Raw genomic sequence first — 26858 nt, forward strand, 5'->3', positions numbered from 1 at the left:
GTTGGTCAGGGCGCCTGTTCATCAGGGAGGGGATCCAGGGGCCATAGCATGAACCTCTGCACGTTACACTCTCCCAGTGAAACTCCTTGCTGTCAGATGAAAAAAAGCGGCTGGCGACTCCACATGTATTGGAGGAGGCATGTTGTAGTCTATACTCTCCCCAGACCGATATAGGAGACATGTGGTAGTCTATACTCTCCCCAGACCGATATAGGAGACATGTGGTAGTCTGACTACACCCTCCACAGAACGCCAATGGCGGCATGTGGTAGTCTACACCCTCCCCAGACCGTCAAAGGAGACATATGGTAGTCTACACCCTCCCCAGACCGTCAGAGGAGACATGTGGTAGTCTACACCCTCCCCAGACCGACAGAGGAGACATGTGCTAGTCTACACCCTATCTTAAAACTTCAGGAGAGGTGTTTTTGGCCAACCGCTAAGCTAGTGGTCCGTATCCGCTTCCATTAATTTGTGCTAAGCTAGGCAAGCTTGCACAGAGAGGAAATTGGTATCCATCTTCTTGTCTGGCTCAAATAGTCATGCACTTTCAAACAACAAACCTAACCACAGACATGCTTAAGATTCATAACGATAGTTGCCTCTATATTGGATGTTCTACCTCCGCTCATGTGACCCCGTTAGGAGGCCTTCTGGTGCCTGGTACAGATCAGTGAAGAGTACCTGCCTGGATACTACAGTCCTCTGCTGGTGAGAACATGACACTACACTCAATTAGTCTTGCCTTCAGTGAGTTGTGCAGTGGTGACAGACAGGGCCGCGGGAAGTCCGCGGGAAGTGGGGGTGCTGAGATATTGATAGTTTTTGATTAAATTTATTTAATTTTATATAATTTCTTTTTTTTAATAAAATATATATATTATATAATTATACCTGTAGTTGTATTGTCTGCGAGACATCGCCACCACGCAACAAGTCAAAATGCTCGCTATCTGCAAACAGCTCCACTGTCTGTGTGTATACTCTGCTTTGGTCAAATCACATTCAGCGTGGGTGGGGCCTGAGAGTGCTGAGGCTGACGTTCTGCAGATGGATACTATTGAGTCAGAGCGTTCAACAGGGTCTGAAACGTGTTATGAGGGGGTGCTGAGATAAGTGATATAATAATAACGTCATAGGTTTACCACTCTGGTAAACCAACACTCTCGTTCACTAGAGGAGACCACTGCACTGCCCAACTCCGCGCTCTCACGCTCAGCTCTGCGGAGCGTGCGAGACAAACATGTAACCGTTTTGATGCACACATCACAGCCAAGCTTACCCCACCTGTTGCGCCCTCCCTCTGCAATTCGTTCCCTGCATACATGATCGCCGACATGCAAAAGGTCTTCGACCACCCTCCCGGGGGCTCGGATAGTTCTGCTGGCTTGTTCATATATTCCTTTACTGCGAATTCAGCGTCCCAAAACTATTCCAGGCTGCGTCTATTTTTTTTACCAACGGATTTCCAGTTCCGCGTTGACGCTTCCAGGCCGCGTCTATTCGAATCCCAACCGGTTCATGCGTCGGCTACACGCTGTTAATAACACTGCATTATCGAGACAGCGCCCCTATGACGATCTGACAATGAATTCCAAGAGTAGGGTAAATCTGCAGTGCCGCTCCGCTCTGTGACATGAGTAGCCTCGGTTACAAATCTGGAATAAAAGCCAAAACAACCTTGCAGTTACACTCCCCGCCAGCAGGGGGTGCTGCAGCCCCCGCCGCACCCCCAGTTGCCGCGTCCCTGGTGACAGATTTACTTTTCCACTACCGAAAAGCCCAAGGGCTAATGTCCCTCTGCTTAAAGGGCAATTCCAGTCAGGGACTTTCTTGTTAGGGTTTTTCAAGCATAGATATATATCACTAGATGACTCACTAGATGGCCAACGGAGACCGACGTTGCCACATGGCGGCCATCTTGCGTAGGTGGAGCACGTCCACTCATAACATGCATGTCTTTGGTGCATGTACTATTGAAATAACCATAGCTTGCAAAATGTTCAACCGTTTGGTTTGTTAAAAACGTCAGAGATGTAGTTATCATACTGCATACTTATAATGAACTTTCATATGAATAAAAATAATTTCATTTAAAAATAAAATTCTTCCAAGCAGGAATCATAGCCACGTTAACTCATTCTGCGCCAACCACGTAATATTACGTGTTTGCTCGCCAACCGTTGAGCGCCAAACACGTAATATTATGTTTTTAGATAGTTTTTTCTTTTTTCCCGATTTTAATATTCTATACACTCTCACGGACCTCGGTGTTATCATTGGAACTCATTCTGAGACCCCTGAGAGTGAATCCTGCTAGGTGGCAGTATCGCCTACCCTTTGAAACCTTATTTCACACTGTGTGTTACATTTTATATGGTCCGGTTGGAGAATTTGGACCCAGGCAAGTGAAACGCTTCATTCGAGCACCTTGGAACGCGTCCAGCACACTTGATGCATATTTTGTGCCATTTCATGTCAGGGACCAGATGGACATCAATACTGGAAATCGTGATCAGACAATTGGAATATTCATTTTGGAATAACTCCTAGCAAAGGTAAGGACTATATGACATCAATCCTACTTTGATCCTACAATGATTTCACATCGATCGCAACGATCAACGTACGTAGTATTCAAAACGTATATGCCATTGCTGACGATCAGAGCATCACAAAACGACCCCCCCCCCCTTTGATGCCTTCATGATGAAACATAATACCTATTATATACCTTTGATTTGGAAGTAATATCGTGTCCAGGCGAGCAACACGAACGACTTTCGCAAAATGCACATAGCGCTCCATAACTCAGCTTCCAGGAATTAGCCCAGATCACTCTGAAACTATACAATATTCACCACGGGATAACACGGCGGGCTGATCCCAAACGTTCGGACCTTCATTTGTTACGTTGGCATTCGAATTCTAAATCAACATTTGAATTTTTTATTTTTAATAAAAAAAATAAACGTTTTTTTTTTTTTTTTTTATATATTTGTTTTATGTGTCTATTCATTCTGTTTAAACCAATGGGGTTTTTCTTCACAGTTGCAGACAAAGATTAGGCTACACTAATTTATAGCTACCGATATTATCGGCCGATATTGGCATTAAAATGTGATATCGAAAATTATCGGTATCGGTTAAAAAAAACAAAAAAAAACATTTATTTAACCTTTATTTACCCAGGCAAGCACGTAAGAACAAATTATGATTTTATTTATTGTCAAAAGTATGCATAATGTTGTGTTAATTCCACGACAAGAGATATGTAATGCTAATTACCTGAAATTATTCCATTTTTTTGGGGGGGAAACCCTGCATATATCAGTATCGGAAATTAAGAGTTGGACAATATCGGTATAGGTAAAAAAGCCAATATCGAACATCCCTAGTTATATTCATTAAAGAAAGTTGATTTAATAAAAATAAAATACAAATTTAATCAGATTAATCACTTTATTCAAATTGAGGATTTAGTTTGAGGATATTTATAATAATAAAAAAATTATTTAGGTTGTATTTATTTTGCATATTTAAAAAAAAATTTAAAACGAAGGTTCGAACTTCTGTTAGAAAAACCCTGACGAAGTTCGAATTCCAAAAACAGGCTTCGGGGACAGCCTTATAACACGCGAACGTATACATGAAAAAATTAACCATTTTACATATTGGACTACAAATAGTGTCTGTCAAATGAGCCGGACTATTTTCTCCATAGCTATAATATAGAATATACAATAGATCCGCAAAGATCGTGAAATGTCGTGAAAATAGGCAATGGAAAGATGGGGCGTGGCTATGGCGTTGAATGAGTTAATAATGTTTGTAATAATAAACCAAACCGTTTGTAAATCTGTCAAGATTTCAGCGAGTTAAGAGTATTTTTGTTTGTGCAGATCATCACCTTAAAGCAGTAGTCCACTCAAGCAAGATGGCCGCCGGTGAACTACGCGGGAGACTCCGCCTTGAGCCCTCTAGTCTTTATATACATCTGTGGTTTCAAACACAAAGTGCAGATTTGTGCTTGAAACCCTATTGTTTTCATGCAATTTTTTTTTAAATTATTTTATTAATCTTCTCCTTCAGAAATGCTTTTGCAAATTCCTGAGATGGTAAATGGTAGCAACATGAACTTTGACCCATTGGGTGTGTAAATTCTTTCCAACTAATATGACCCCAATTGCCCTAAATGCGGCGCTATAATTAAAAGGTCAAACTTTTGAACTTTGAAAGGTCAGAATTCCTACACAGAAGGGAGGTGTAGTCTGAAGTCACTGGTTGTTCCACCCGTATAGACCACTGCAACACTTCCGGGATTCTGAAATCACGGAGGAGATAGCAGGGGGAGCAAATGAATGAATGTGGATGAGAGCCTTGATGTAAGTGGTTGCAGCTACGACTGTGGGGGTGCTAGTAGAGACATTGCCAAGGTAGATTGCAGATTGCCAACGTATTCTGACGGCACGCGACACGGCGCGAAACCGGGTTAGAACGTTCCATCAGAGGGGGGAGCTTGTGCCTGCTTCGGTGGCCAGTGCAAGATATACCCTACTCGGCCAGTGTCCTTTCAGCCGAACAGGATAATGGAAAGATTATCCCACTCAATGGCCAGATGCGTCTTATGGCGACATCTACAATTACCTCATTGAGTCTCCAGGTGGATGGATGGAACTGATGGAACATTCTAACCTGGTTTAATTTGCTCCCCCCGCTATCTCCTCCGTGATTTCAATGTAACGCGGAAGTGCAGTGGTCTATAGGGATTCATCATTGGGAAAATGGATTATCGGCTATTGTAACAATTCTGCCGTATGGAAATTGACAAGCTTCCATTTTTGCACAAAATGAGTTCCCTTCTACCACTAACATTACTGATTAAGCATTTTTGGTTGAAATAAAAAAGGTAGTTATAAGGTTTTTAATTTGTCGTAAAAAAATAACTACATTTACCAGTGCCTGTTGTTCAGTAGGCAGCCGTCGCCTACCTCACGTCAGGGCAAGCTGATACCAAGCTAGCTAGCTAACGTTAACGTTACCCGCTAAACATACTAGACGTTAGCAATGTCTACTGTCGTGAACCATTTTAAATTGGGGCATGTAGAGGAGTTTCGGGAACGAGTAAAATGTGCAGGTCCTCTTCTCAGACCTGTGGGGCAAGCACTGCACATGCATCATGCCGGCTAGCAAGCTAGCTAGCTACACGTCACGGCCTGCTGATACCACGATAGCTAACTAACGTTAATGTTACAAGCTCAAAAACCTTATAACTACTACTGTCGTGTCCATAAGTTCCCTGGCAGAATACTTTGTTTGTGAGGACAAAAGTATACAAAGAGGAGAGAACCTTTTAAAATCGGGGCATGTGGAGGAGTTTCGGGAATGGCTAGCAAGCTAGCTAGCTACTAACGTTATGTAAAAAACAATAACGTTATAAACTATACACTATGTACAACGAAACAATGATTTACATTAGTGTTTACAGTGATTTAATATGCAGCGAAATAACGTTATACGATTTAAATTATAAATACAAATATAAAAAATAAAATGGTGGTTGGCTATAAACTGGTGTTGGGTGAAACAGATACTAGCAACAGATTCAGGGTCAGTTATTTTCCCATTGTACGAATTGTTAAGCTTATCGAATGTAAAGGAAATCTGATCCTAGGTCTACGACTAAAGCCTGGCGTCTACGCTGTGGTGACGTCAGTCAGCAGCGCCAAATAGCAGTGTAGTTTCCCAGCGAACGAAAACATAAACGTTGTTATTTTGCTACCTTAATGATTAATTGCGAATATTTTCATGTTGAGCTATAGATTGTGGATGAATACGCACAGAAAGGTACACCAAGCCAATGTCCATGCTTTATTTGTTTTAAACGAACCGTTTTAGAAATGGGCAATGGGGAAATAGATTAAGTGGAACAGAGGGTGGAACAGGAAAAAACGAAAATTACGTAACCACTACACCTCCCTATGCCCTCTACAAATTTGCCTCAAATACCCATAAAGTCCACCATATTGGATTTTCCGCCATCTTGGATTTGATGTAAAACACATTTTTGACATCTCCTAAAGCGTAGGTCCGATTAAATATGCTATGGAGGATCCTTATTGTATGAAGCTTATTAAAAGTTAGTATAAGGATTGTTGATATCTTTTTTTGTTTTGAAGATATTAACCAATTAACTTCAAAAAGGTGTGGCTAAGTACATAAATAGAGATGCAAGTCAACAACAGTTAGGCCAATCATTACAATTAGCAGGGTATGTCCAGATATAGACCTGAAATTGTTAAAATTTAACCAGAAAATTAGACCTGAAAATCCCATTCAAATTGTCCACTAGGGGACACTATAAATTCACAAATGGGTGTTGCAACACATTATCTCCTCCTAAACCGTAAGTCCATTTATGACCATATTTACCTTGGATCAAGCTAATCAACTATGGTATGAGGCTTGTTATATATATATATATATATCTTCGCTTTGAAGATATTAACCAATCAACTTCAAAAGGCATGGCTCACCACATAGATAGATGCAAATCAACAACTGTCATCACGACATTTGTAGGATATGTCTACCGGAAACATACCCTGAAAATCTCATTCAAATTGACTACTAGGGGATGCTAAAGATGTACAAATTGTACCTGGCATAACACAAAACGGACTATAAATCAAAGGTTTTTGTCCAAACATTACAAAACTTGCAGGACATGTTTCATAACTATGTATTAACTTATTTATTTGCAATCTTGATTATCAATATAGGCTTGAAACCCGCAGATTGCCGCTTGCGACTATATAATTTATAGAGAAGTTGCTGTACTACAGAGTAAAAAGAGACCACAGCCAGCAAATTAGCACCTTCCACTATCGATGTTTCTGAACAGAGATCGCTGAACAGAGTCATGCCTCTATCTGGTAAATGAGTATGTTGCTTTGTGGTGGAAAAAATTTCCCTGTAAGGTAGATTCTGTCACTATGGATAAACTGTGTTTTACTTTGAACCTTTACTCGAACCGTCTTCAGCAGTTAACTGTGAAAGAAAATATCAGCGTGGGGTTCTCCATGTAATGTTGCCGGCCAGTCAGAGCCTGTTGTCTGTGCCGTGCAGGAGGGGGTTCATTTTGATGCTGCCATGCTGCCCTGGATTCTAAAAAGGATGTGTCCAGCTGCCCACGAGCACCTGCAGCGGCACGGGGTGGAGCCCCTCATGTTCGCCACCGATTGGCTGATGTGTCTGTTCATACGCCACCTGCCCTTCAACACGCTGCTCCGAGTCTGGGACCTCTTCTTCTGCCACGGTACGTCTGAACAGTTGGATGAGGAGGTGAAATAAGCCAGGCGAGTCACACAAAAACAACAACTCTTTAAAAATGTATTTTGCTAAATGTAAGGTAGCAAAGGACGAGACAAATGCCCCCAGAAAGAGCTATGTGTATTTGCTGAGGTGAAAAGTGTATTGCTCCTATTCATTTAGATAGAGTTCTTACCCACATATTGTCTCCCGTCCAGGAGTACGGGTGCTGTTTCAGGTGGTGGTGGTGCTGGTGCGTAGGGTGCTGGGCCGGGCCAGGCAGAGGCAGGAGTGCCAGGGCCAGATGGAGACCCTGGAGAGGCTGAGAGGCGTCAGGGAGCAGGTGCAACTGGAGGACGACACCTTCATAGCAGAGGTGACAATTAAAACGCCAGAGTGTGTTCACTTAGAACTATATGTTGCAAAACTAAATATTTTACTTAAGTCATTTAATTTGTATTGGTTCCTAAAATCAAATTGTCTTAAAACAAGTGTAAAAGTCTACTAGTGGGGTGAGATCATATTTAACGAGGATTTCCTAAAAACTGGCACAATTCTGTTGAAACAGGGGTGATCTGCCTGAGGAACCTGGACTGCTTACTGTTGGTCATTTGGGGCATTCAGGGCTGCCTCTACGGGTGTCATAAGATCTGTATGTGCAATGGATCAACTTGTGTGGCATGAAAATAAAAACTGTACCAATCCATTCATTACTTACATGCTTATTGATCCATACTGTTGAGGAACTGTACTTGAACGATATATAATGTTAAGTAGGAACTGTAGCAGTTAAAATGTAATAATGTACCATAATAATATAACACAATATAATATATAAATACTTGTGTTCTCAGATGTGCTCTGTGCCTCTGTCTGGGAAAGAGCTGGAGAAGCAGACGGAGAAGGAACTGGTGAAGTGGAGGAAAGACCGCCCCACGTCCACCTTCGACCCCAGAGGTCGTTGCCATGGATACAGGGTGGCGTGGAAGAGGGTGAGGGAAATGGAGGCCGAACGGGACAGGAGGGAGAGAGAGCAGGGGAATCTGTCCGTCCCCCTGGTCCGTTCGGCTTCCACCCTGTCCCTCTCTCCCTCCCTCATGCGAACGAAGTTGAGAAAAAGCGGGAAGACCAACGCGGGGGACGAGTGGGAGGGGGGGGGCAGGGTCGGGAGGCAGATCTCAATGGGACCGTGGGAGGGAGGATGGAGGGACAGGTGGATGGAGCACAGTCCAAAGAGGGTGCAGTGCTTAGAGGAAGAAGAGGACAAGGTTTCAGAGAAGCAAAAGGAGGAACGCAAAGAACTGAATCTCACAGGACCAGTGGAACCTTTTGAAGAACCACGGGAACGGACGGAGAACCAGGGTGCACCTACAAAACATCTAGGAGAGAGGAAGATCCTCAAAGAACCTAGAGTAAAGACACAACCAACAGAACAGCAAAAGCCGGAAGAAGAGGACAACCAACCCCAAGACTCACCCACAGTCCTGCCACAACAGGCCAAACACTGTGAGGAAGAGGAAGGTACTGGGGAGGAAGAGGAGAGAATGGGGGAGACAGACCAGACCCGAGATCCAACCAAAGTGCAGTCTATTGAAAATGTTGTTCAGCATATTGCCCATAGAACCCCTCACCAAGAACTACCCACTCAGGACCAGAGGGAGGAGCAAGATCATCAGCCAAACAGCCAATCACAATCCCTTGACGAGCAGAGTCATAACAGGTTACAGCAAGAACAGGACATGGAAAACAAAGACAGAGTGGAAACCCGGGAGGGGGAGGAAAAACAGGTGACAGAAAGTGAAAATGTGTCTGTCAAAGAGAAAAAACAGACTGAGATAGAGAAAGATACCCATACAATCACAGTGGAAGATATACAAGCAGTAACAGATACGAGTAAGGAACCTGTGATACAAATGGGTATGAAGGCTGTGGAGAAGAGAGAGGCAGAAAATCCACAGATAATAAAGGAGGTACAAGCAGATATACAGGTGGAGAACGAGAATCGTACACCGATAGACACAGACAAAGAAGTTGAGGTGGAAACCGCCAAAGAATCAGATCCAGCAAAAGAGACAGAGAGCCAACAAGAGCCAGATGCAATCACAGACACAGATCAAGAGTCCCAGGTCAAGACAGTGGAAATAAGAGGCATGGATGATAAGGGGCTAACAGAGACAAAGACAGAAGCTGAGTCCCACACAGAGACAGATGAGAATAAAGACATAAGAGAGGACAGTTCAGGAACACAGAAGGAACTTGAGACACAAACAACGACAGAGACAAACATAGATGATTTACAGAGGAAGATATTGTCCCTCAAAGAGACACATGAAGAGGCAGAAATAGAGTTGTTAGATGAATGCACTGAAGAAGAGACTGATTTAACAGTCGACACAGCAACTTGCACAGAGACTAACTTGAGACCTGTGGATTCAAAGACAGAATCAGACGAAGCATTACCCGAGTATTCAGAGAGCATGTCCGAGATAGAGTTATCTAAACCCACAGAGGCAAGTGAGGAAACAGTCATACACACAAAGAAAGAGGTAGATGAAGACACAAGTGCTCGCCGCCAAACAAAGGGAGAGGAGACGGCTGTGGAGGAGACACAAACAGAAACGGAGATGTACCAGGAAACTACAGATTCCATAACACCTCAAGAGAACAGCCAGACCTCTATAGAGCCTGCAACCTCCGCCTCTGAGCCTGATGAGAAAACAAGTTCATTACCAACAGCATCCCCTGGGAAGCCTGCAGCTGAACAACCAAGAGGTCTTGTCACCATCAGTCCTGTGGAAGATCAATACATGGAGAAAATGATAGAAACCGTGGCAGGAGCAGAGGGTGTTTTTGTATCTTCTCCTAAGCAAACTGTTTTATCTAATGTGCCTCAACCAACGCATAAGAATGAGAGCTGCACAATAGAAAGTCAACACAATGCAACCGACCCACATCACCAAAACAAAGAGGATTCTCAGCTTCCTGCGGACCAGGCAGAGCTGGAAGCTTCTGGACCGATACATTCTGCCGGGCCCCGTGTCCGCAAGTCGTCAAGCTCTCGTGGCTTCAGGTTATCTCGCAGGCTCTCAGAGGACCTATTCACTGCTCCCCAGCAAACTACCCAATCACAATCCATCTCCTCTCAGCCGGACCAATCAAAACACACTCTTTCGCAATCTGATCCCGCCCCCACACACTCACTTGACCAAACTCACCTCAACAGTGCTCATTCTGGAGGCACTATACACCGGCCCATCCAGGAGGGAACAGAGTCAGAGCTGTGTAAACGGGGGACGAGTGGTACTGAGGAGGGGACTGCGGCACAACGGGAACAGAGACCTCCGGACACCCCTAAACACTTTGGTCTCTTCCGCAGGCTGAGAGGGGAGCAGCCCAAAAACACCCAGGAAAAGCCCAAAAAGATACAGGTCCCCAAAATCATGATTCAGGACTTCAGTGATCGAGTGGGGAGGAGGCACACATTAGAGGAGATGGAGGAGGAGAAGCTGAGTTCCAGGGAGAGGAGGAAGAGAGGGAGGGAGCAAAAGAGGAGGGAGAAAGAGGAGGAGAAGCTGACGAAGAAGAGAGAGAAGGAGCTGGAGAAAGAAAGGGAGCGGGAGAGGAGGAAACCGAAGTCAAGGGGGGGAAGTTTCCAGGTGCAAAGAGGCAGTAATGCCGCTCCCCCTGGAAACATTGGCTCACAGAAGCTTAGTTCCAGAAGCAACTCTGTTTCATACTCTGAGTCCTACTTCTAAAATATAACCATAATAATAACAATCTATGTGAACTCTTAACCAAACTTTGGTGAATATAAATGAAACAATGTATATTTAACATTTCTGGAAACGTGTTTGTTTTATTCAGGGGGGGCTTGTGTTCTGTACACTGATCAACACACTGGCTACATGTCCAGTGCCAAAATAAACAAGTGCCTTTCGAGTCCATTTTCTTCTCATAATTTCAGATTTCCAAGTCAGCATTGTAATCATTATTGTCCAATAGAAAAATAAGTCTAAATGCGCCTCCCCTCCAAGAGGACACTTCGTTCTGATCCATGGTGTAGCAAGTCCTTCTTTGAATATTATTTGCCTGGATTAAAAAAGGATTTGCAGCAAGACATGTACAGACTCCTATAGGTTTGAAAGGTCTGAAAATAAATGCAGAGTTAATATTGTTCAAGGTATCCATCTCGGTCCTTGCAAGGAGTCCAAAGGCCATGGTGTGGAACCAAGCCCTGCACAGTCAGTTCACTTCCTCTCTGTCCACCTCTCCATCAGTTTGTTGTCATGGCAACTCTCCCTGGGTGTCATCCTCGCTGTCACTGGCTAGTACTTCCTGGCTTGCCATGGTCCGATTGGTCATGTCAGAGGAAGTAGGACATACCGATCCAAAGAACAGAGAACGAAACTGCAGAAGGAGGGGGAAGACAAGCAGAAGAATGAGAAGTGATTAGAGAAAATACAGGTCGTTTCTGCAAGTCATTTGATATTCAAGAATCCGTTTTGCAACAGGGTTGTGATCAATTCACTTTCACAAATCACGATTCACAACTTAAAATAGAAATGAACATCTAGTTTCTGATGATGGAACATTCATTCTCATTTACATTTTCCTGACAAAGGTTTTTGATTGTGAATTGATCACAACCCAGTTATGCAAGGATAGATTGGACAGCATGGAAGAAAATGCTACTATGCCTATACTACTACCTACTATGCTTTTGTCTTTTGGTAAATTTGGTAAATGTATTTTGGTAAATTGACAATTGACAATTTGTAAGTTGCTTTGGATAAAAGTGTCAGCTAAATTATTAAATGTAAATTAAAAACGTTTACATTTATTTTTCAAGCTGACGACCCCTAACAAAACGTTGATGACCCATCATCAAGTGTGATCTAGCATCGACCTTATACAAAGCTGCCATCATTTCTAATTACATTTTAATTCATACAATTTCTCAAACTAATAAAATAAAATATCAGAAGTTCTTGTGTTGCACATAGTCATTTGTGCCGTTTGATTCAGTGTCTCTTCCCTGTCCTGGCCCAAAAAAACTATAAAAGGAAGGGTCATTACATCACTGTGTAGCACATGTACACATTGGTGCCAAGTGTGGAAACTTTCAGTTTGACTCATTTATGGGTCATCTAAACGGAATGACAGAATCATCTGCAATTTGTTGCATTGTTAACTAGCTAACATTTGATATATTGGTTGATGTATTATTTCCTCATAGCTGGTATATTTTTAATTTGAATATAGGCTTCAAAAGAATGACACCAAAGTCGGCATAGAACGCTGGTATTGTGACATGATGACCCTTCCTTCTTTTATAGTTTCCTTGGTCCTGGCCTGCTTCCTGAGACGCTGAGGGAAAATACTGCAGCTAACCTTTTTATTAGGAGGCCTTTCTGTGTCCATTTCTCCCTCTTCCTCTTCACTGTGTGACCTAGTCCGGTGATTGGCTACAGGTATCTGGTTAGAGAGGGTGCGATTGGGCAAGGGGGGCGTCGGTGGACTCGTCGGCAGGGGCCCCGCTGCTACGGTGGTATCCATGGCGATAAGGTACGAGTCGATGTCGTCGTTCATGAAGTCATCAGGAGGGGGCGTACATGCTCTGAAGGGGGGTAGAAGAGGACTGAGGCTGTGAGTGAGTCTGAGAAAGGATAAAGATCTCCTTGATATCTTTCTCTACTAAATGATTATGTCATATTTTCTAAATAACAGGTTGAGACATTGGTACATTAAAAACGAGAAGAGATTTTCAGACCAATTTCATCTAGTAAAACCTCATTCAAATTCTGTCGAATAGTCGACTAATAACGGCTTGTGTTTCTATTGAGGATGTCTTCCAACCAGATGGATATTAACACTAACCTCCAGTGAATACATTGGAGCCACAGCAGCAGATGGCCATCCATCCAGTTTGGAAGTACAATTATATTACAGTATGTGGCTCATTTAAATCAAAGGTTACTGGTGAATCTTCTAACCTAGTAGTCACTGAATTCAACATTTTGGTGGACAGAAATTTTCCCTCGGACAACTATTATGGTCACAGTGGAATGTGAAAACCCAAATATCAAATACAATATACTACAGCATATGATTCATTTCATATTATGGTCCATTACCGTTTGGTGTTGCTGTTTTGGGTACGGAGGTTCGCGTCATCAGATAGGGTGGCGAGCACGAAGTTTACCTCCAGAACACTGTCTGTTAGAGACAGCACCACAGGACTGAAACACACACAAATAAACTCAATAAATACTTTTGTATTATGTATTTTAACAATGATGATAGGGCTAAGAATACATTTGAATATGAATAGGCTGAAATTAGGCAAATTCGAATGAAATTCAAATATTAACGATACAATTTACATATTACCACATTGCAGGCACATGTTTCCAAAATCAAGGACCCAGTGATGCGTTTTCAGTTCAACTCATAAATTAAAAAAATCCTTTTTTTTCATTCACATGAGTTTGGTATTCAAATATACTTATCTTATTTTTTTTTATTATTATTCTAATTTAATTTGAATATTGAAATGTATTCTGACAGCTCTACGTTTTTACACAACTCATCAATGTTTGTGTCTTTACCTGCCTGGTTCATCAAAGTACATTGAGATAGGGAGATTGGTAGACTCTGCAAACACCAGCAAGCCCTGGAAAGGAATACATCATCACTGGAAAACCTTCAAGAACAGAATAGTGTAATGTAGGAAAGAAACCTTTCAACCAGGACAGGAAACCAACTTGTTCATCCGCTAGCCCGTGTGCAAATTAATTATTTCAACTATATTTGTTAACAATTACATTTTACATTGAGGCATTGTGAGCATTACACACACTGCAAATGACACAAATCACACAGACAGCACAATACAACGAAATTAAGTTCGGCATCTAACCAGAGTAGAAATGTAACAGTAAAGTGCAATAGTAACATACAATGCACAGGTGGTTAAAGGCTTCATTTCGGAGAAAATAAATAAGAACTAAACCCAATCACGCGGATATAGCTATAGTGGAATAGACTGTATTAATATTCCATATATTGTTGGTTTTATTTATTTCTATTGCTTAGTGTGCACATCTTAAGAGCGAGTGGAGAAACGGCTTGATGAGGCAGCTGCGCTCACACACACACACACACACACACACACACACACACACACACACACAATACATGTGTAATGAATCATTCCAGCAACAGTACAATTCTATTATTCTAATGACTTGTTTTATTAGGAGATTGCTGATATGCGCTGCCCCCTTGGTTCATGACCGCAGACGGAGCAGGAGGTGGCCTTGAGCCAAGCGTGCAGTCGTTCAGTATTGACACTACTAAATAAGATGTCACGCTAAGATGTCATTTTCTACAGTAGGACTTACTAATATAATACCTAATAAAACAAGTCATCTTATTACTCATGTGATCCGGATATGGCGTGAAACACAAGCATAGTCATACTCCCCTATTCAATAACAATGCACTCCTTATTGGAAAACGACCTATAAGATACCCCAAATGGGAAAAGCAGGGCATACACACATTGGGAGATGTTTTCAACAAACAGGGTTTTTGTAGCTATCAGGACATACATACAAAATTTAACCTCACCAGTTCCACATATTATTTTTACGCACAGTTATTGGATTGTTTGAAGGCTCATGGAGTCCCATTAAGGATACCAATTGAGCACCACAGATATCACAAATTCTTCTATGAAAGAGAGACATCGAGAGGCTTCGTATCTGATTTTTCACTTACTAACGTCCTCGTATGGAACCCTCCACCTAGACTTAGTCTGGAGGAGGGATATACCAGACCTGGAAATAGATTTTGATTGGCAAGAAGTCTGGGCAAACGTTCGAATTGCGTCACGTAACCCGGACCATCAACAAACTAATCTTAATTATATTCATAATTGACATACCTGACCCCTATAAGATTGAACAGAATGGGACTTAAACAAGACTCCAGATGTTCCTTATGTACAAATGGGGATGAAGGTACATTTATGCACATGTATTGGGATTGCCCACCGGTTAAGATATTCTGGAAAGAAGTGTCCCAGCAATTATCAGAACTCTTATTTCTTAACATACCTGTACACCCGTCTGTATTGTTGTTGAATGATGTTTTTCAGTTTGCAGCCCCTATACAGCTAAAGAGACTAGTTTTATCTGGTCTCACAGCGGCTAAAAAGCTGATAGCATCACGATGGTTTCTACCGGAAAAAATGTGCCGGAAGGTATGGGTTCTTACCTATCTCGATGTGATTTATCTAGAAATTTCTACAGCAAGAATTTTAGGTGTCAGTGAAACCAACATTGCAATCTGGTTAGAAGTGGTGGAGAGAATAAAAGCTAGCATATGAATTGTAGTGCCTGGTTAGAAACAAATGAAAATGGATGGATTATCCAAGTGGGGGTCTGGGGGGGGTGAGTGAGCAAGAGCATTATGTATGTAGGGTATTGGATAGCAAGTATTAGGTATATATCTCGTATACTACATTTATAATGATTCAAATGGTGATTTCATTGGATGTTTACTGTTAATGCTTGTGTCTAATTTGATGTTATGTATAAAAAAATAATAAAAGAAAAAGAAAACAAGTCATTAAGATAATAGAAGCCTACTGTTGCTGGAACGATTCATTACACACGTATACAGTACGTGTGTGTGTGTGTGTGTGTGTGTGTGTGTGTGTGTGTGTGTGTGTGTGTGTGTGTGTGTGTGTGTGTGTGTGTGTGTGTGCGCTCGCTGAGCGCAGCTGCCTCACTGGCTCTTGCGATGTGCGCACTAAGCAAAGTAATAAATAAATAAAACCAACAATAAATAATATCATAGAGAACAAGACGATAAATGGAATATGAATACAGTCTATTCCACTATACAGTAGCTATATCCGCGCTATTGGTTTTAGTTCTTATTTATTTATTTTCAGACATGGTTCGTTGAGTCATGACTATAAATGTAAAACATAATTGTTAATGATACAAATATTGTCATATTTGTCTGTAGAATCGATGTGAACACAATCCCCAAGGATTTCTCCCAAATGAAGCAGTTAAAAACAAGGGCTCAGACCAGTCTGTCCGATTTATGACTGCCTTTTCGAGTTCATAAATCCTGTTCGTAGCTGGAATGAATTTATGAAAAGAAGCCGTTTGAGAATGCCAAAAAAGTTTGTAAAACAGAGTTACGAAGAAATTTGTTGGTAACTTTCTCGTAAGTCTGTTTGTGAATGAGGTCCATTGGCACCTTGATACAAAAATCAAAGCGCCCTTCTTTTTTCATCTTTTAGTTTATACCTGCCTACTGCCTTCACTGTCTACAACTGCCTTACACTACAATCACAACTACCCATCTCAAACTATAGTCTACCCATATAACTGTATGATAGCATGTACAATAATGCTGTATATATTATTTACCATATATTTATCCACATCCGTCTGAAAATACCTGCATATACCGTAATTCCTCTAATAGTAACCGGGTCTCAAATACAAGCCGGGTCTCTATTAATGGCCGGGTGCGCTCTTGAGCTAAGCAATTATAAGCCGGCCTCCTAATACAAGCCGGGTTACTAATATACTGAGCTGCATACTGAGCTACTTACTTGATTTCACTTTGAAAACGTTGAAATGACCAGTGACCACCTGTAATTGCACTGTTTACTATTTCATACAGTACTTGGTTTCAATAAATGAACCCAGTACATTTTACTGGGTTCAAACTGATTTATTCATTATGATCCGTTTGAAAATTTTAAATATAGGCCTCCCTCTTATACAGGCCTCCTCCTAATACAAGCCTGGTACCCGCTACAGTTGAAACAAATACAAGCCGGGGTTACTATTAGAGGAATTACGGTAATCCTTTTTACATACCTGTATATATAAATATATTATATCTATACCTTACCTACTCATTCTAGTTATACCGCTGGCCATTATGACTTACTATACCAGTGTTTTTACACCTGTATCCGACTGTACATAATACTATAACACTAATAATACATCTGATTAGCATCATTACTCAGTAATACTCATTTATATATACTCCAGTTTAATTACTTGTACATTGCATATTGCTATTGTACTTTACAGTTACCTTGCACTCTGGTTAGATGCCAACTTCTTTTTGTTGTACTATACTTGTGCTGTACAATTATAATTGTGCGGGAGCTTAGAGGACTGTATATAATTATCACCTTAGGGGGTGTGGTAGGATGCCTTAACTCTTAAACTAATTGTACCAAATACACAACTGAGTGAATAACTTAAAATGGAGTCACCTAAACTAGAAAGAGCGAGGAAACTGTTTGAAACATAATGCTTTTATATAAGCAAAAAAGGGGAAAAAGATACATACAAAATATTGTTATCACATTACACAAAGCCTGATTAAATACTATTACTAAATTTAGATGGGCGCCCAAATAGTTATAATAAAGTGTTCTGGCCAAACGTTGCCGCGGTTACCACTGTGACAGAGGAACAATTCCCTCTGCAGGATGAGAGAGATGGAGGTGATGAGGAGTAGTAGACCGCTGCGTGTTGATGAGGGCGGGAAGACGCTGCCCGGTCCAATAGGCGCCACTAGTCTGCTCCTGCAGACCAGATGCTCCGCTGTGGTGGTCCGAGTGTCTCGCTCCGCTCCGTGGTGCTGCACGGCGCACGCCGACAGCTGCTGCAGACACGCTGGTCCCCTCTGTACCACAGGTTACTGCTATGGCTACTTCGTAGGACTAGTTGTGTCCCTTTACAGCGACACAGACCTTATCTAAATGTTCTCTGGTCTGTGTTATATATCGACTGATATGTCCAGTACAGAGCAGCTATCGAAGCATGAGCCGAAGCTACTTTAGGTATTAGAGCCGAGCTAGCTAGCTTCGGCTAACTGGTAACGATAGATGGGGAATACTATAGTCTGCTGTAATATGCTAATCCCAGACGTTTACTAAACATCAAATTAGCTGGGTACTAAAACTCACTCTCTCTTGGTGGTATAATGTCCGCTTGGTAAGCCACTTTACATACTTGGTCACCGTCAAACTATAACGTTAACGAGAGCAACGCCGTGTGTACGTCCGCTCTCTTCCGTTGGTCCGGTCAAGTTCAACGTCAATAAGCTCATAGAGAGGAAGTGACGCAGATACGAGGGGACACTAAACCACCTCTGGCCCACTAGATGGCAGCACCGTCATATAACCTGAGATGCAATCAATAGGCAGCAGTGTAACATTATGTGGTAAATAATAACTTAACTCCCACATATTAACTTAAAGGGGGATTATTTTAGGTCTAATTTTACCTAATTGCAGACCCTTCAGCACAGCCGCCCCCTGATTTGCGGCGCTAATCAGTACTGAGGTCTGCTGAATGTCTAGTAGTCACTCAGGCTGGTCAGAGTCAGAGTACGGGGGTAGTCGGATCAGTCGAGCCACTGGTCTGTGGTATGTTCTTCCTCCGACCTCCACGATAGCAGAGCGGACTCTTCCGTCTTGCCCTTTTACCACACTCTTCACCCCTCCGGTGAGCCAGCGGGCTCGGGGAAGCGCCTGATCCACGATCATGACTGGGGTTCCTGGTTCTAGGTTGCCTCTTTCAGTGATCCACTTGCGGCGGCCTTGCAGCGATGGGAGATATTCGGTGGTGAACCTCTTCCAGAATTGGTCGGCTAAAGCCTGACTATACCTCCATTGTCTTCTGCCGATGATCTCGGTGGAGGCGTAGACCGCAAAGGGAAGGGCCGCGTCTCGCCGCCCCATCAAAAGGCTGTTGGGTGTTATGGGGTCGAGATCGGCCGCGTCGCTACTGACGTACCCCAGTGGCTTGGAATTCAGAATGGCTTCAATCTCCACCAGCACGGTGTTGAAGACCTCTGCCTTCGGAACCTGTCCTCTGAGCGCGGCTGCTAGAGCAGCCTTTACTGACTTGACCTCTCTCTCCCACGTTCCACCGAAGTGGGGTGCATTTGGAGGGTTGTAGGAGAAGGTGACCTGTTGGGAGGCCAGCTCGTCCCTCAACTCCTCACTCATCTGGTGGTAACTCTTGATGAGTTCAGCTTCTCCTCCCTTGAAATTCGTCCCGTGATCAGACCATAAGGTATGGGGTCGCCCTCTCCTTCCAGTAAATCGACGGAATGACTGGAGGAAGCTGTCTGTTGTCATTTCAGCCAGCACCTCGAGATGGACGGCTCTCGTGGTGAGGCACTTGAAGATGATTCCCCATCTCTTAGCAGTTGCTCTCCCGATCTCCGCCTTGATGGTGAAGGGCCCGAAGCAGTCCATGCCCGTGTTGTGGAAGGGCGCTTCTTGGAGACGGAGGCGGCAGGATGGGAGGTCAGCCATTCGTGGCATGATGGGTTGGGCTCTGAGCTTCTGGCAGTCTGTGCATGACCGTTGGTAACGCCGCACAGCCTCCCGGCCGCGAAGTATCCAGAACCTTCTCCTGAGCTCCGCGAAGAGCCGCTCCGCTCCAGGGTGATACAATTTGGTGTCATAGTGACGAATCACCAAGTTAGTCACCGGATGCTTCGAGGGGAGTAGGATGGGGTGTTTGCTGTCCTCAGTGAGGCCCTGAGCCCGTCGTAGGCGGCCTCCGACACGTATGAGGTCTTTCTCGTCCAGTTCGGGGGCCAGTAGCCTCAGCTTGCTGTCTCTTGGTAGCTCCATCTTCCGTCCCAAGCACGCCATCTCGATCTGGAAGACCTCCCGCTGCACCCTCTGCAGCAACATGATCTCAGCTGCGGCGTAGTCGTCGGCGCTGAGAGGGGTCGGGTCTCCGGGACCGGGGTTCCGGTGGTGGAAGGTACGTACTTGGAGCTCTTCTAGGGTCTGGCAATCCTCAACCTTGGGACCGTCAGTATTTGAAGGGTCTTGGAGTCCAGTGAGGCCGCAGAAGATGGACTTCTTAAGTTCCACCTCCACCTCTGCGTTCTCCAAGTTCGGAGGAGAAGGCCAGTCTTCTTCTGGCTTGCGTAGGTAGTCGGGTCCACGGTGGTAGAGGTTGGGACGTGCCAATTCCTCGAGGGTCGCACCTCTGGTGATCACGTCCGCCGGGTTAACATCTGTCGAAACGTATCGCCAGCAGCTGATCCCCACAAGCTCTTGGATCTCTGTCACCCTTGTTCCTACGAATACTTTATATCTGCACGAAGTCGACTGGATCCACTGGATGACTGTTGTGGAGTCAGACCACATCGACACCGCGTGAAGGGGGAGGTGCAGCTCTTCCTTCAGCATCTTTCCCAACTGGGCTCCACTTAGAGCTGCGCAGAGCTCCAGCCGGGGAATGGATTGCTGCTTCTTGGGTGCAACTCTTGAGCGTGCAAGAATGAAGGAGACGTGGACTGTGTCGTCGGGCTCCACCGCGCGCAGGTACGCTACTGCACCATATGCCTTCTCAGACGCGTCACAGAATACATGAAGGGAGAGCTGGCTGCCGGTCAGACTGACGCTCGAGGGAAAGTAGCTCCTGGGAAACTCGATCTGTTGGAGGGTGGGGAGCTCTTCTTCCCACTTCTTCCACTTCGCCCCGAGTGTCTCTGGTAGGGGGTCATCCCATCCCTTCGCCTCAGTCCACAGCTCGCTGACCAGAGCCTTGGCACGAGTCGTGTAGGGGTTGATGTAACCCAACGGGTCATATTGACTCGCCAGAGTACTGTAGATCGACCTCCTGGTTACGTAATGGCGAGTCTCGATTTTCTTTTGCCGGTAACACAGGGTGTCAGACTTGAAACGCCAGAGGAGACCCAGAGTCATTTCATGGGCGTCCTCACTTGACTGGGAGAGCCAGGTCTCGCTGCTGTCAGCCTTCGCTTCGTCTGGGAGGTCTCGGACGACCTCAGGGTTGTTGGTGGCCCACTGGCGGACCTCAAAGCCAGCGGTGGCCAGGAAGGTGCGTATGTCATGCACCAGCTTGTAGGCCTCTTCCGCGGTCTCCACGCTGTGGAGGCAGTTGTCCACATAGAAACTGTGGTGGACAGCATCGGAGACTCCGGGGGGTGCGGCGCCGTCGTCGACATGAAGCTGCAGGGCGTAGGTGGCGCAACACGGGCTGCAGGTCGTCCCGAAGGGCAGCACCTCCCACTGATAGATGGACGGTTCCGGGTCGTCTGGGTTTTCTCTCCACAAGAACCTCATGAGTGGCTTATCTTCGTCGAGCAAACACACCTGATGGAACATGCGTTTGATGTCGCCACTGATGGCGGTCTTCTGTCGTCGGAAGCGCACCATGACTCCGAGGAGAGGAGGGGTCAGAGTCGGACCGGGCAGGAGATAGCGGTTGAGGTTCTGCTGGCGCACTTGAAAGCTGCAATTAAAGACCACTCTGTTCTTTCCGTTGTGCTTAACGTTATGGTGTGGAAGGTACCATGACTCGGTACTCCTTTCCGCCTCCTCAGGCTTCAGCCTCCTGACTAGTCCAGACTCTATGAGCTTGCTCATTTCTGTGGCGTAGGCGGCAGCCGTCTCGGGGTCTCTGCTGAGTCTTCTTTCAGTGCTAAGCAGACACGGCTTCGCTACTCCTGGGGGAACCTTGAAGGTCGGCATGGGCTCTCTTCTCAAGAGCGGTGTGGCGTATCTGAGGACACCGCGCACGCAGACACGCTTGGTCTTGGCTTGGAGAAGATCCATCGCCGCCTTATCTTCTTTGGAGCGAGTGTGTATCTTCTCGTTTTTGTATGGAGCAATGTCCAGCTGCCATAACCTCTGAACATTCTCCAGCAATGCCTCGTCTTCATGCCCCGCTCCAATGAAGAGGCAGTGGGTCTGACGGGCGTTCAGATTTCTTAGACTGATGGGGCCCTGCAGGGTCCAGCCTAGCGGAGTCTCCAGGGCGACGGGACATCCGGGTGGACCCGGGATGATGTGCTTGGGTAAAGTGAGGTTCACATTATCGGAGCCGAGCAGGAGGGTGGGCTTCACCTCCATTGCAGCGTTGATCCCCAGATTACGGAGATGTGGGTACCTCTTCATGAGGGACTCCATCGGGTAGCCGTAACTGGAGAGGCACAACCCGGCAGCTGTGAATACGCGGCTCACTTTGAAGACTTCCTTCGGCCGTCCGGCCGGTGTGAGGGTGAGGGCCACACTTTCTCCTCGAATAGTGGTGCGCCCTGGTTGGATGGTGAGGAGATCCAGCTCCTCTGCGTCGCCCACGAGTCCAAGGGCGATGGCAGCCTCACGCATCAGCAGCGTGCGCTCCGAGCCATCGTCAATAACCGCGTAGGTCTCCAGAGTCTTGTCGCGGTTCCGCAGGACCACCGGCACAATCTTCAACAGCACGCGGGGAGTGCTGCCTCTCACGGGGCCCACGTAGTAGTTGCGTAGCTCTCTAGAGGGCTCATCACGGACTTCCGCCACATAAGGCTTAGCCTTGTCGTCTCTATTGTTGAGGTCGTGGAGGGCCGTGAGGTGGATCTTCCCGCACCCGCTCTGTCTGCAGGGTCCCTTGAGGGTGCAGTCCTTTGCTCGGTGCTCACGGGCGCACTTCCAGCACCGCTTATTCTCTATTATCCACTGTTTCTTTTCCTCTGTAGTCTTCTCCTTGAACACGGGACAGTTGTCTAGCCAGTGGACCTCTGTGCAGCACTGGCATGGCGGCGGAGTCTTCTTCTCTCCTTTCTTCTGGGAGGAGAAGCCTCGTTGGCCTTTCGGGGGCCCTTGGTGCTCCTTTGATGTGGTTTCATGTACGGTGGTCAGCACCCTAACGGGCCGCCCTGTTCGGTCTGACTTGTCTCGTCCACTGCGTCCATTGCCTCTCGGCTCTTCCCGCTTGGGGAGGCGGATGTGCCTCATCTCCGACTTCAGGAACTCTGAGAGCTCCATCAGGGTAGACAGTGGCTGTTGGGGGTGGAGACGCTCGTGTTCCCGTCGGAACCTCTCTTCCCTTTCCTTTGGAAGCTTCCTGACGAAGCGTTCTACGTTGGAGCCTGCATAGAGCTCAGTGCGGCCGGCGGCTCCTTGGAACGTCAGGAGGCTCACCAGAGCCTGTACCTTCAAGGAGTATGCGTCCAGGGCGTGGTCGTCCTTTATGTCTGCCATTTCTCCCAGCTCGTGGATCTCCTCCACTATGTGGTCCCACGGGCGTCCCCAGCGCTCGTCCAGGGCCTGGAGAGACGAAGTATAGGGGGTGGGGGAGTATGCGTTGGCAGTGCATATGAGCTTGGCCGCAGGCAGCGTACAGTGCATAGACAGCTCGAGGAACTTCTGTTGCTCGCTGTGGTTGGCGGCGCCCAGGAGGAACTCCAGACACATCCTCATGTCATGGTACTGACTTCTAGAATTGTCTTTGAAGAATGGGATGGCGCTCCCTGGTGGGCGCTGTGGGAGCGGGTCGTACCTAGGGGCCGGTGCAGTTACGGGCCAATGTTGATGGGATCTGGAGGTTGCTCTGTGTGTGGCGGGTAGCCGCTCACATTGAGAGCGGGGTGGCACCTCTCCTGGTGCCGTATATTCCTCCTGCAGACGAGCCAGTCGCCTTTCCAGGTCTTCGGAGTCGGCCTTGTCCCTTCTTCGGGGTCGGGGATACGTAGCCGGGTGCTCCTCCCTTTCAGGCTGGCGGCGCTGGGGTGAGTTATTCCTAGTGGATGCTCTTGATGATTGCCTGGAGGCAGAGGCCGATTGCAGTTGGGCGGTAGCGAGCCGGGTGTACTCCAAGGCCTGGGCTGCCGCTCTATCGCGCTCCCGCTCCAGTGCTTCCGCGGCTCTTCTCTCTCTGTCGAGCGCATCTTGGCGTCGTTGAGCCTCTCTTGCGAGCGCATCTTCGCGTTGTTGTTGCATGCATTGGAACATGAATTCTGTTTGGCTTGTAACGCTCCCTCTGCTTTGTGCTCTGCTGGGGGGCCTACTAGTTCTGCGAGTGTCTAGGAAGAACTCTCCCGGTTGGAAGTGATTGAAGTCCTGCCTGCCGCGTAGCTCCACTCTGTCTGGGGGATTGATATCCTCTCCAGGTTGCGAGTCGTTTTCAGCTGAGTCACTCTCCTCTTCTTCTTCAGACTCATCTTGCTCATCATACTCATCTTGGTTGGCGGTATCCAGTGGCGAGAAGGTAGTTATGTCTTTACTACCCGAGACTGCCACCTGGTGTCTCTTCTTCTCTTCAGGCCGCTGGGGGGTGTCAGTCGGGTCTGACTCTGTTCTCAGAGTCTGATCTAACTGCGGTGTGGCAGCAGCACCCTCTACTAGCTGGGGTGTGCCTGCCGTCTGATCTAACTGTGGTGTGGCAGCAGCACCCTCTACTAACTGGGGTGTGCCTGCCGTCTGGGTTGTAAAGTCCCCTACTGTCCGGTCAGCTGATGTGTTTAGCATATGCTGATTGCTCTCCGAACTAGGGCTACTGGGTGTACCCAGGACACAGTCATCTAGTCGGGAGGGTAATCTACGCTCCCTAGGAGCACGTGTCTTCCCTTCAGGGAAGGGGGGGGGGGGGCCCTTTGAACCTACCTCGCTCTTTTGTGACATCCTATCTGGTTTAACTCCGGCTCGAAGTGACCAAATTGTGCGGGAGCTTAGAGGACTGTATATAATTATCACCTTAGGGGGTGTGGTAGGATGCCTTAACTCTTAAACTAATTGTACCAAATACACAACTGAGTGAATAACTTAAAATGGAGTCACCTAAACTAGAAAGAGCGAGGAAACTGTTTGAAACATAATGCTTTTATATAAGCAAAAAAGGGGAAAAAGATACATACAAAATATTGTTATCACATTACACAAAGCCTGATTAAATACTATTACTAAATTTAGATGGGCGCCCAAATAGTTATAATAAAGTGTTCTGGCCAAACGTTGCCGCGGTTACCACTGTGACAGAGGAACAATTCCCTCTGCAGGATGAGAGAGATGGAGGTGATGAGGAGTAGTAGACCGCTGCGTGTTGATGAGGGCGGGAAGACGCTGCCCGGTCCAATAGGCGCCACTAGTCTGCTCCTGCAGACCAGATGCTCCGCTGTGGTGGTCCGAGTGTCTCGCTCCGCTCCGTGGTGCTGCACGGCGCACGCCGACAGCTGCTGCAGACACGCTGGTCCCCTCTGTACCACAGGTTACTGCTATGGCTACTTCGTAGGACTAGTTGTGTCCCTTTACAGCGACACAGACCTTATCTAAATGTTCTCTGGTCTGTGTTATATATCGACTGATATGTCCAGTACAGAGCAGCTATCGAAGCATGAGCCGAAGCTACTTTAGGTATTAGAGCCGAGCTAGCTAGCTTCGGCTAACTGGTAACGATAGATGGGGAATACTATAGTCTGCTGTAATATGCTAATCCCAGACGTTTACTAAACATCAAATTAGCTGGGTACTAAAACTCACTCTCTCTTGGTGGTATAATGTCCGCTTGGTAAGCCACTTTACATACTTGGTCACCGTCAAACTATAACGTTAACGAGAGCAACGCCGTGTGTACGTCCGCTCTCTTCCGTTGGTCCGGTCAAGTTCAACGTCAATAAGCTCATAGAGAGGAAGTGACGCAGATACGAGGGGACACTAAACCACCTCTGGCCCACTAGATGGCAGCACCGTCATATAACCTGAGATGCAATCAATAGGCAGCAGTGTAACATTATGTGGTAAATAATAACTTAACTCCCACATATTAACTTAAAGGGGGATTATTTTAGGTCTAATTTTACCTAATTGCAGACCCTTCAGCACAATAATACATTTGAATCATTAATCTAATAATCTTTTACAGTTATGGAAAAAAAGTTACGGATTCACCAGTCATAGGCTTCCAGTCCACATCTGAAAAAGTGTTTTGAAACCCACATAAACTGAAGTAAGACATCTGACATTTGACTAAAATGCCCTACTAACACCTTACATGTCACTTGTTTTTTCTGCAAGGTTTTTCCATTGTGATTTGTGATATAATACAGTATCTGAGGAAGAATTCCTTTTTACATTTACATTTTGTCATTTAGCTGATGCTTTTATCCAAAGCGACTTACAAGTTTTGTACAACAAGACAGCAGGAAGGGTACAACTCTATCAGTTGAGTAACAATGTTCATCAAAGTGTTCAGTGCTGGGCGCCCGAGTGGCGAACCACGTGGCCGAATGTCTACCCCTGCTCTGTCTCCCATTCTTCCTCTCTCTCTCTCTCTCTCTCTCTCTCTCTCTCTCTACTGGACTGCCCGGTAGTAAAAACCAATACAAATCTACCAAAAACATAATTAAAAAAATAATAATAAATAAAAGTGTTGAGTGCATGACAGTAAGGTTAGTTAACACATTGTGCGCCAAGAACGGCGTAAATCGCTATTGCCCGCCATGCGTTGAACACCAACAACGGCGTATAACGTGTTTGGGATCAATATTTAATTTTTTCGCCATGGCATTCATAATTCATCCAGCCTCCCTCCGGACTGCAGCGGCACCCTGTTCTGATATTGCAACGCCTCAATACCGCCGCCTGGTGGATGTTCGGGCGAGTTACACTCACGCCAAACCGGAAGTGGCGATCGGTGCACCGAGGAAATTCCTCCGCCAGAGATATATTGTGGCGTGGA

The 26858-nt window shown here is 45.7% G+C and overlaps 2 protein-coding genes across 3 annotated transcripts in view; one reads left to right on the top strand and one right to left on the bottom strand.

The window, feature by feature from the left end:
• Positions 1–10692, top strand: part of tbc1d10c (TBC1 domain family, member 10C) — a gene marked incomplete at its 3' end in the record, with an annotated part of 26462 nt that extends 15770 nt beyond the window's left edge. The window contains exons 7-11 of the mRNA XM_084332033.1: positions 646–711; positions 7129–7318; positions 7530–7687; positions 8166–8832; positions 10688–10692. Coding sequence (XP_084188159.1) covers positions 646–711; positions 7129–7318; positions 7530–7687; positions 8166–8832; positions 10688–10692 — 1086 coding nt within the window. The remainder of the gene's footprint in view (positions 1–645; positions 712–7128; positions 7319–7529; positions 7688–8165; positions 8833–10687) is intronic.
• rad9a (RAD9 checkpoint clamp component A) overlaps positions 8535–26858 on the bottom strand; it is a 27679-nt gene continuing 9355 nt past the window's right edge. For both annotated transcript variants that reach the window (XM_084331925.1, XM_084331926.1), the window contains exons 10-13: positions 13920–13984; positions 13446–13550; positions 12703–12928; positions 8535–11718 (exon numbers count right to left, since the gene is read on the bottom strand). In XM_084331925.1, the coding sequence (XP_084188051.1) occupies positions 11596–11718; positions 12703–12928; positions 13446–13550; positions 13920–13984 (519 nt within the window). In that variant the 3' untranslated portion in view covers positions 8535–11595. The remainder of the gene's footprint in view (positions 11719–12702; positions 12929–13445; positions 13551–13919; positions 13985–26858) is intronic.

This window comes from Notolepis coatsorum (genome assembly GCF_963971535.1).
Source record: "Notolepis coatsorum genome assembly, chromosome: 16".
Lineage (NCBI taxonomy): Eukaryota > Metazoa > Chordata > Actinopteri > Aulopiformes > Paralepididae > Notolepis > Notolepis coatsorum.